This window comes from Syzygium oleosum, unplaced genomic scaffold (assembly GCF_021117445.2).
Source record: "Syzygium oleosum isolate NSW1041296 unplaced genomic scaffold, Sole_v2.1 Sole_v2.10, whole genome shotgun sequence".
Classification (NCBI taxonomy): domain Eukaryota; kingdom Viridiplantae; phylum Streptophyta; class Magnoliopsida; order Myrtales; family Myrtaceae; genus Syzygium; species Syzygium oleosum.
This window is the reverse complement of record NW_026607494.1, coordinates 5,790,143-5,801,927: the sequence shown is the minus strand read 5'-3', so window position 1 is coordinate 5,801,927 and position 11,785 is coordinate 5,790,143. Positions and strand designations below refer to the sequence as shown.

General features: G+C 40.8%; 1 protein-coding gene across 1 annotated transcript; it reads right to left on the bottom strand.

Moving 5' to 3' along the window:
* Positions 1-515: 515 nt before the first annotated feature.
* Positions 516-7,641, bottom strand: LOC115662961 (wall-associated receptor kinase-like 1). Its single transcript, XM_056315500.1, has 3 exons — positions 6,663-7,641; positions 6,177-6,284; positions 516-1,924 (listed from the first exon to the last, which is right to left on the bottom strand). Exons 1-3 carry the CDS (start codon positions 7,561-7,563, stop codon positions 729-731), a joined length of 2,205 nt encoding a protein of 734 aa, XP_056171475.1. The 5' UTR covers positions 7,564-7,641; the 3' UTR covers positions 516-728.
* Positions 7,642-11,785: the final 4,144 nt, after the last annotated feature.

Below are 11,785 nucleotides of genomic sequence, written 5' to 3'. Positions count from 1 at the left end.
AGAATCCTTGCTAGTTGATAGTTGTTACAATACTAGTAAAATTTCAGAGAAGTTAGTAATTTTCTACTTTATTGGAACGTTGATAATTTTCTGGTAGTGTTGGTAAGTTATTATCGGTTCTTGACAAGCAAGTTACCAATTATATTTTTCTACCAACGAGATTGGAAATTTGCAGTAACTTTGAAATTCATCCCACACGGAATTTTTCCAGTTTTTTTAGCCGAAGGACCATAGAATTTTGTATGTTTACCTGAAACTGAAATCGTATCACACTTTTCTCCACACGAGATAAAGGTTGATGCAATTAGAACGCTTGTTCCCAAGAGTACGCGTGCAACTGTAATATAATCCTCACAGTAACTGGATTAAAGACAAGTATCCGAGGATCCTCGAAATGTAATAAGCCACTTCATCATATATTAGCAGGATGATTTTGCAGCTCGTTCTTTTTGGCATATAAACAGAAATATAGTACTTACGTCAAACCCGGACACCGAGCCAGAGAAATCTTGAAAAAGGTAGTGCTCAAACACTCTTTTGATCCCAACACCAGCAACAAGGAAACGACTTTAAAAAGCTGTCTATAATTGACTAGACGAAGGGCAAGTTCCCCTTTATTTGTTAAGGGTAAGAGGTACGGGTAAAGATAAATTTTGTTGCGGCTTATCATTGGCCTCTGCATGTATAGCCAGAAATTGTTGCGGATATGATGCCAGAAAGTGTTGCCTTCACCATGATTCACAATGTGCGAGTGGCTGCTCATCTGAAAATGTAGTTACACCCATGTCCACGAAAGATTTGCCAGATGTGAAAATAGAGTCACGAGATTCAGCGACCTTGATCTTTTCTTGATTTTGTTGGAAGCTCAAAGAGCTTCGGAGCTTCCTTATTCCCTCCAACTCCATTGCCACTTCTTTCATTGTCGGCCGCTTCCACCCAATCGAGCTCAAGCACCTTCTTGTGAGGTTAGCAACTGCGGTAATCTCTTCTTTCTTTCCTTCCTTCATAACTCGAGCATCAGCAATATCAAACAAACAATTCTGCTCCATCGAATTGATAAAATAGTCCGCGAGGCTCCTTCCTTCTTCCCTAAGCTGACAGATTGGCATTTGCCCTGTTAGGAGTTCAACGAGGACCACTCCTAGGCTGTACACATCGCTTTTGTCTGTAAAATGACCTGTTCTGAAGTACTCTGGATCCAAGTATCCAAAAGTCCCTCGCACTAATGTGGTTACGTGAGTTTCATCGGGGGATACAGACTTGGAAATACCGAAATCTGCGACTTTAGCACGATGTTTCTCATCCAAGAGGATATTGGTGGACTTGATATCACGATGATAGATGGGTATAGAAGCTGCCAAGTGCAAGTAGGATAAGGCTTCTGCGATTTCGGTTGCAATTCGTAGGCGTGTGTCCCATGATATGAGAAGGTCTTCATTCGGGTCATGCAGATACTTGTAAAGAGTCCCGTTTGGTATGAACTCATAAACTAAAAGCGGGATTTCTGTTTCCAAGCAGCAACCCATTAGCTTGACCACATTCCTGTGATTGATTTGCGAGAGAATGATGACCTCATTGATGAACTCTTCAATCTTTTCCTTGTCCATCAGTTTCGATTTCTTAACAGCAACTATTTTTCCATTAGCCAGCATTCCCTTGAAAACAACACCTTGCCCACCTTGGCCGAGTATCCTATCCTGGTTGAAACGGTCAGTAGCCTTCTCTAAATCCTTGAAGTGGAATAATTTGCTTTTCGCAACATTGCCTTCAGGTGATGAAGATAGATGTTGTTGCAACAAGAGTCCCCACTGTGTTTTGAAGTACTTCTCTTTTTGCTTAATTTCTCTTCTTTTCTTGATGACTTTGTATAACCACCGAGAGAGCAGCAACACTTGCACTAATCCTCCAACGCACGCTCCGAGGACTGCAGTCCGAAAATTTAGCAGAGGACAGAGTCATAAAAAGCACGTGCTAAACTATCCATCTAGAAATAGAGTAATTTGGAAGGATAATGACACAGACAATCCTTAACTTTGGCCTAATGTGCAATGTGGTCTCTAAACTTTTAATTAATTTAATATTGTTCCTGAACTTTAGCTTCATGTTCAATATTGTTCATGAACTTTTGCTTTGTTCAATGTGTTCCTTGGACTTTGGTACATGTTCAATGTAGTCCCTAAACTTGAATTATTGGAAGAACTATATTGAACATTTTAATATAGTTCAAGGACTAAATTGAACATGTATCAAAAGTTCGGGGACAACATTAAATAAATTAAAAGTTCAAAAACCACATTACACATTGAGTTAAAGTTTAAGGACCATATTGAACAAATTAAAAGTTGAGGGATCACATTGTACATTGGGTTAAAGTTCATGGACTATTTGTGTCATTTTCCCTAATTTGGAAGCAGGAAAACTATTAATCTCACATTGAGTTATGGATATTTTTTCCATTGGCCAAGTAGCAATTTCTTCCCATCATAGGAAGCCACCAACTATATGGGAAAAACTTAGATTACGAAATGAGGTCGTATTAAAGAAAACTTTTTAGCAAAATTGAATGCAATTAAATTTACTAGATGTTGTGTAAACCATCTACTCAATTTGGTGACTAACTTTTAACGGTGTGGTACTTCAATCCCAGTCTTACTAAACTTATCTCACCATCGATACCACAAAAGTTCATCGTATAGATTAACAAAAGTTTTATTTCCAAGGAAAAAAAATAATCTTATGCAAATAACATAGCTTGGAAATTGAGTTCAACACTTCAATCAAATCATGACACGTGGAAAAATAGAACAATACATCAAATTGAAAACAAACGACAATCCTATTAGAACGAAGGGTAAGGTAACATTTATTTCTGTGAGATTTTGTAGGACCACTGTCAACTGTTTTAAAAGCTTAAACTGTTACATGAAGGCGCGTGAGATTTTGTGAGACCTCTTCCTTTATCATGTGTAAATTGTCTAGATTTAGTAATAATCCTAGTACTATGCATTGGAATGCCATAATTATAATTCTTGGTTATTTAAAGGAAACAATACATTATGGCCTATCTAATAAAAGACAACCAGCAATACTAAAAGGATATTCAGATGCTAGTTGGATGACTAGCACAATTGATAACAAGTCGACATCTGGATGGCTTTTTCAAGCTTGCAAATGATATAGTCTCTTAGGCATCAAAGAAGCAAACATGTATAACTCATTCAATGATAGAATATGAATTTATAGCACTACCGATGGTTGGTAAATAGGCTAAATGGTTGCGAAATTTGCTATTGGATAAAGAATTACGATAGCAACCAATGGCAGTCATATCTTTACAATGTCTAAGGCATATAGTATATAATAACTTGGCTGATTTATTCACTAATGGACTCTTGAGAGGTTTAGCTAGCAGTACTACCAAAGGAATGGGTCGTAGACCAATTGATAACAGTTAAGCATAGTTGAAACCCAACTTTATAATTTATAATGAAATTGACAAAGTTCAATGGGTAACAACAGGCTATTGTATCTTGACAGTAATCGAGTATTGGTGTACAAGATTATTACTCATGGATTGTTAGGAGGATGAGTGTAAGAAAGTACTATTAATAAAATTCAAGGTTTTAGCAAGGCAATGCTAAGGTAATAAGTTACAAACTTCACCTATACGAACATAAGAAGTGGTGCCACTTTTAACAAAAGTCGGATGAACTTTTGTAAATGTTCATGAATGTAGGAGTAAGCACAAGGCTGTAAAAGTGCCAAGGCATATAATTTTTTCACTAAGGCTCCGTTCGTTTGGCGGAAAATATTCTCCTTTTGGAAAATATTTTTCCAGAAGTCATTTTCCTGGAAAATGTTTTCCCGGAACATAATTTTCCAGTGTTCGGCGATCAATATGAAAAAGTTTTAGAAAATATTTTTCTGCCGCCCGGCGGCCAGCCCAGCGGCGCGGCGTCCGGCCCAGCCGGTGACGGCGGCGGCGGCGACCGAGCGGCCAACGTCCGGCGTCCGGCGGCGGACTGCGACCAAACTGCCGGCAGCAGCCGGCAGCCAGCGACCGGCGGCAACAGCGGCCGGGCGGCCGGCAGCAGCGGCCAACGTCCGGCGTCCGGCGGCAGCGGCGGCCGCGGCGACGGTGGCGGGCGCGGCCGGCGATCTTAGTGAAGAAGAAGAAGAAGAAGCTCCGGAAAATGATTTACTGCTTTTGAAGAAGCGGAAGTCATTTTCCGTAGATTTCAAATTATTTTGTGAGGGGAAGGAAAATATTTTCCCACGGAAAACGTTTTCCGCCCCCCGAACACCGAAAAACCCAGAAAATATTTTCCGGAAGAATATTTTCCGCCAAACGAACGGAGCCTAAATGTGTATAAATTCATATTTGTGATAATGCTACCACTGACTTCATTAATGAAATTATTTACACTAATTGAAGGTTCAAATCTTGACAGTTTCCTTCTTATCTGTATGAATTTATGTAAATTTGTATATATAACAAACTAAGTAGGGGATGATGAATAGTTTGCTATCATGAAAAGAAGTGATTGTTGGATATAAAAAGAAACGCTTATTGACATGAAGAGAAGTGATGGTTGATTATAAAAATTGATTATAGTTTCTTGAAAAGTGGTGATGGTGGGGATAAGATATCTATTCCCAAGAGATGTTTTAATTGATTTTCTATAAATAGGACCAAATCATACATTGTTCATCACAACTATTCATAACAACAACAACTCTATTTCCTTCGTAGCAGTTTCTTTTCTTTTATTTGCACACACAAATTTGATAACATATTCAAAGTGAAATTCTAAGAGAAAAATTAAGTAATTGCTGAACTCGTTTCTCTATGACTTTGATTTATACTTTTTAGATATATTTGTTCTGAATCCGACAGCAACAATAATGAGGGCAAATAATACCTTAAAGATAGCGATTGTCATAACACATCGAAGGATAAAAAGTCCATAAATTACTGTTCTATGTTTATCAACAACCAAATTTTTCCAACAGTTACTAGATTGAAACTTATATGTGATCATCACCAAGCAAACAAACTATCATGTTTGAAGTAGAGGTGAGCAATAGGAACTGCCCGAACCGGTCGGTTCTAGGCAGTTTTCAGGGCCACCATCCGGTTTCCGGTTTCACAAAATTTGAATCGGTAATTTTCAGTACGGTTCCAGTTTTAGGGATGGAACTATCCACTCGAACCACCCGGACCAAACTGGACCGATTATTTTTTTTTATGTTTTTTTATATCTTAAAAATCTTTAAAAAAACAGCAGTGATTGTAAGCCTAATCGCTCTTCCCAATTCCCTCTCACGCTTGCTTTTTCCCTCTCGGCTCTCACGCCTCTTTCACAATCGCAAATGCTAATCGGCTAATTGCTTTTTCCCTCTCTCGCTTGAGTCGCGTACCTCTTGCTCGACTCTCAAAAGGAGCCATCTTCTTTGTAGCGGTCGACGATGTCCTCCATGGTCTGGAAAAGGAGGACCTTCTCGATGAGCTCGGCGAGCTCGGTGTAGTGGGAGTCAAGGAGGGCGACGACGACGGAGTTGGAGTTGATCTGACCCCACGTGGAGTTGGAAGGGGGCCGGTGGGGCAATGAGGAGGAGGGAGGAGACACCACAGAAGCGAGGATCCATGATGGCTCGAGAGCAAGCTCGGAGCGAATTGGAGGTGTAGATTTTTTTTATCGTCTCTCTAAAATGTCGGCCTTGTCATGGTGGTGTTTGTGGAAGGAGGAGGGGAAGCAGGTTTGCGTAGAGAAGAGAGAGAGAGAGAGATGGGGACACGTGGGACCAGACTTGTGGGGAAAGAAAAGTAAATGCGATAGAGAGAGAAACTGAACACTAGTAAGAGATTTAAGTGGAGTTTAGGACATCAGACAGCCTGGAAGTGGGGACCCACCTGGGAAATATGGGACCCACCTGGGAAGCAGGCCGGTCCGATATAGTTTCAAGATCAGGAGGTCCGGTAAACCAAGAACCTGGATAGGACCGGTTCTCGATTCTTGGGTAAAAATCGAAATCGCCTTGAAAATCAATGTCAAACGAAGGATAAACTTATTTCTATACCTTTTCTAATCATAATTTATGAGAATCTGTTCTCTTTCTGTGGATATTCAAGAGCATGAAGTTGTCCAAAGTTCTAGGTTAAAAGATATACTTACCAATAAGAATGAATGTAGCTTTCTTTCTGCCATCGACGCATTTAAAGCTGCCCGGTATGTTGATACAAGTTCCAAGGCACCGATAGGAACCTTCACATTCGTCAATATCTGATGACAAATGAGAAACAAACATATTAGCAGCGAAACGCATCTCCTTGAGTATAATTAGCGAGACTAGTAGGTCTCATTTCCTCATAAATTGTTAATTCTATGGCTAAAATATTGTGCTTGTAACGAAAGGACTATCCCGTTCCCCTCTATTTCCAGTAAATTCTTATCAATATAATCCATTCAATTTTTTTTGTTTGAAAGTGCATTCACTTTGTACAATCTTGGGAAGAAGAAACGGAAAAAGGAGGCAGAAAAGCATGTATGTGATCATTAAACATTGTGAATGCATGTATTTCAGAGAAAAATCTGGGAATGAAAAAGCCATTGCGCTATATAGTATGTAAAAACGAAATGTGATAGCACAAAGTATAATACCTAGGCACCCTCCAAGAAGATAGGGGTTACCACGATAACCTGTTCCACAATAGCATTGCGTAAATGGCATTGTTTCACTTGAATGATACAAATTCTGGTCGTAGAGGTTGTATCCGGTACAGCTGAAATTTGCTTGAACTTGCCCGATAAGCTCAGGTGCATCTATGGTAGTGTTCGGAATCCCCCATTCCAACACCACTCGAACCGTATCTTTCAATCTCAAATCATATAAACCTGTCGAGTTAGATCTCAAGAACCATGATCTATCTGCCAAGAAAGCATAATTGCAAACCTGATGTCCACCTTCTTCCTTGAAATCTATACTAATGCTCTGAAGGCTAGAGGGGAGTGTAGTCTGGCAGCATCCGTCCCTGCCAGAACAAGCACTATCTAGGCTGATATTTGTTCCAGCACATTTCGACCTACAACCAACAACTGCTGATTCTGTACTATTCACTGTCGCCAGGGTGTTGCAACCAACCGATATAAAGATGTTCCATGTCTTGGAGAAGACAAATTGACTTCCTTCTAAGCTCACTGGCACGCCATATCCATCGCCCCCACAGCTTACATTTGAGTAAATTAAAGGAAGCCTCACGCTAATCATGCCGTTCATGGATCTATAGTAATTGGGGAGTGAAATGTTGAGAACTGGCAATTCAATCTTCTTTAGTATGGGAACCATGCCGCTTTGTTGGCAGTCAATCTCGTACCACTCATCCATGAAACACCCAGCTCCTATTCCGAAGGGGAAGGGAATGTTGATGTTCCCGCATGTATCATTGCAGCCAGGCTTTGCAAGTCCAGGTGCAGCTCCTGATGCTTGTACCGTGAGGGAAACCAGAAGTAAAAGAATTTCAAACACAGAGTTCGACATGATGTTCACGTTTCGTATTTGCATGAACCTAAAACCTTTGGAGAAGGGGATATGGGCTGAGTCCCTTGTTATATAAGTGGAAGGGAAGAATTTTCGTGTATTGTGGGGGTAATTTTATATCAGTTCTGTTACTTCCAGGTATATCTGGGGATGCTTCCTTGAGGATGGAAATATCAAAGCTTGATAATTAGGGGACACCAATTTAAGCAGCCAGGTGTGACTTTTCCCATTGTTGGGACTTAATGTCGTTATGATCTTTCTCATGAAAAAGACTTGCAGCATGACCAAATATGGATGACTTTTTAAGACCATTTCTCGTGAACGCGTTAAGCACATTAGAATTGAGCCAGAAATAAAGATGGTGATGCCGAAACGCGATAGAAAATTTGACTGAACAAGAAAATTCGACAGAAGAACAATTCGTCCTCCAAATATGATTATCAAATCAAAATATTCAAAGTCTACTCAAAGGAAACCCTAAAACAAGCTTATATATCCCCAAACCTAACCCTACTAGGATTAGTAAACATCAAAACGCAAAATTACGAAACTGCCTTCTTCTAAATTAACCCATAAAAAAATACTAAAAAAATAGAAAAATTCATCTAAACAATCTCGAATCGCGAAAATCCATCGTTAATCACGGCCAAAGGCGGTGAGTATTGATCAGCACGCCGTTTCGCTTCAGCCGACCAAATTTGAACTCAATCTAATATCGTTGACTTCAAACCCGCCGATTCGTCCAGTCGCATAACTGGTCCACCAGTCTCCCCCTAGGTGCATCATCCTCCCTTGCTAGAGAAAGATTCGTCCTCGAATCTGCTTCGCCTTCATTGTCGTCGTCAATCTCCTTAGGATCTTCTTCCTCTTCAGGGTAGTAAGGTGACAAATCTGCTACATTAAAAGTTCCGGATACATTATACTTACCCGGCAATTCGATCTTGTAAGCATTGTCACTAATTCGCTCCAAAACTCTGAAAGGTCCATCAGCTCTAGGTTGAAGCTTGCCAAACCTACCCGTTGGAAATTGTTCCTTCCTAAGGTGAATCCAAGCTAGATCACCTTCCTTGAAGACAACTCTTTTCCTGCGTATATCCACGTGTTGCTTATACTTCATGTTCTGCCTGTTGATCTGATTATGGACCTGGGAATGCAGCTCTTTGATATGCTTTACATGTTCTTCAGCTTCCGAACTTAATTACTTGAGAACTGGTATCGGTGTGAGATCTAAGGGAGTAATTGGATTACGCCCATAAACCACTTCAAAAGGAGTCTTGCCAGTAGTTCGGTTCTCTGACCTGTTATATGCAAATTCCGCCTGAGGCAATGCCAAGTCCCACTGTCGCGGATTATCTCCAATCAAACTCCGCAGCAAATTCCCTAAGCTTCGATTGACAACTTCTGTTTGACCATCAGTCTGAGGATGATGAGATGAACTAAACTTCAAACTTGTACCCATGTACCTCCAAAGAGTGCGCCAGAAGTGACTTACAAACTTCACATCACGATCTGAGGTAATGGACTTAGGAATTCCATGCAGCTTAACAATCTCCTGCAGAAATAATCAAGCAACATGTGAAGCATCATAGGACTTGCTACACGGGACAAAGTGGGCCATCTTCGAGAATCTATCAACAACCACCATTATTGAATCCTTACTCCGCTGCGTTCTTGGTAAACCCAAGACAAAGTCAAGACTGACATCCTCCCACGGCGCAACTGGAACAGGTAGAGGCATATACAATCCTGCATTAGTACTCTTGGTCTTTGCCACATGACATACCCTGCACCTCTCTATAAAACGTGTCACGTCACGCTCCATCCGAGGCCAATAAAAGTGTTCACTCAACAAGGCCTTCGTCTTATCCACGCCAAAGTGCCCAGCTAAACCGCCCGCATGTCCCTCAATAATAATAGATTCCCTCAAAGAACATTGAGGAATGCACAATCTGTTACCTTTAAATAGGTAACCCTTCACGATCTGAAATTACTGAAAAGACTCCGTTTTGCTCTTCCTCCAGATATCCCCAAAATGAGGATCATCAACATATAAATCTTTAAAAGTGTCAAAGCCTAGAACTTTTACCTGTATCGTAGACAGCAAAGAGTGTTTTCTGCTCAATGCATCTGCTACACTATTTAGCACTCCTGCCTTATGCTTGATGGAAAAACTGAAAACTTGAAGGAACTCCACCCACTTTGCATGCCTTGCATTCAATTTGTGCTGTCCATTGATATATTTCAAGGCTTCATAATCAGAAAATAAGATAAACTCTTTCGAAATAAGTTAGTGCCTCCAATGCTCCAAACTCCTCACAATAGCATAAAATTCTTTATCATAAGTTGAATATTTCCTTTTCGCCTCGTTCAACTTCTCACTAAAAAATGCCACAGGTTTACATTTTTGACTTAGGACACCCCCAATACCAACACCTGAAGCATCACAATGCACCTCAAAAATCTCATTAAAATCAGGAAGCACGAGAACAGGTGCTTCAGTCACCTTCTTCTTTAATAATTGAAAGGCAGCTTCTGCCTCCTTAGTCCACACAAATTTACTTCCTTTCAGACAATCCGTCAGAGATGCAATAATAGTACTGAAATCCCAAATAAATCTCCGATAAAAAGACGCAAGCCCATAAAAGCTACATACCTTATGAATATTTTTCGGAATCTCCCAATTTGTAATAGCCTCAACCTTAGCTGGATCCATATGAATGCCTTTCTTAGTTACTATATAGCCCAAAAAGGTCACACGATCAGTCAAGAAGTGACACTTCTTGGTATTAGCATATAATTTCTGTTCCCTCAATGTCTCGAACACCATTCTCAAATGCTGCAAGTGTTGATCAGTCGATACACTATAAACCAAAATATCATCGAAATATACGACGACAAACTGGCCAATAAAAGGACGAAACACCTGATTCATCAATCTCATAAAGGTGCTCGGTGCGTTAGACAACCCGAAAGGCATCACCATCCACTCATACAGACCATCTCGAGTTTTAAAAGCGGTCTTCCACTCATCTCCAGGACGCACCCTAATCTGATGATATCCACTCCTCAAATCTATCTTTGAAAAGATAGTCGCTCCATGCAGTTGATCAATTAAATCATCAAACCTCGGAATAGGAAAGCGATACCTGATCGTGATCTTGTTAACAGCTCTGCTATCCACGCACATTCTCCACGACCCGTCTTTCTTAGGAACCAACAAAGCTGGCACTGCACAAGGGCTCATGCTCTCTCGAATTGCACCTTTTTCTAATAGTTCCTGCACTTGCCTCTGCATCTCCTCATGCTCCTTAGGATTCATTCTATAAGCTGCCTTATTAGGAATAGTAGCTCCTGGAACGAGATCTATACAATGCTGAATGTCCCTCATGGGTGGCAATCCAGGTGGCAATTCCTCTGGTACGACATCAGCAAACTCCTCAAGTATAGGCAGAACTTGAGTTGAAATTTCTGGACTATCAAGATTCTGCTTCACGACTACGACAGCAAAAAGCTCTGGGGCATTCACCGCCTCCTCCTGGAACTCTGATTTGGAAAGCATATTACTTTTCCCTTCTTTTCTCAAATCTGAAGGACCCGGAGTAATGGTCCGGCCATCCTTCTTGAAGGTGTATGTATTTTTTAATCCATCATGCTGTGTTTTCCTGTCAAACTGCCAAGGCCTCCCCAACAGAATATGACAAGCATCCATTGGAACTACGTCACCCCACACTTCATCAGTATATTTCTTCCCAATCAAGAACTGCACTAAACACCTCTTGCTCCTTTTTACCTCATTCCCCTTCCTAAGCCATGACAGCTTATATGGCTGAGGATGTTCGACAGTTTTCAACCCCAACTTTTCTACCATAATGGTAGATATTACATTCTCACAACTTCCCCCATCAATGATCATACTGCACACCTTTCCCCCACTAGTGCACTTAGTATGAAATATATTATGCCTGAGCCACGATTCATTATCTACCTCAGCAATATTTAAAACCCGACGCACAACTAAAGACTCACCAGAATCGGCATAGACAATGTCCTCCGGATCTGGATCTGCATCTGCTTGCTCGCCTTCAGATTCATCATAAGTTGGGTCTTCATCAAAAGTTGGATTATCTACAAGTGTCACAAACTGTCGGTTCAGACAATTAGCAGCAAAATGCCCGAGTCGTTGACACTTAAAACATCCCTTGCTTGCAGCTCCTCCCCTGCTAGATCCAGCACTACCCTGCTCTCC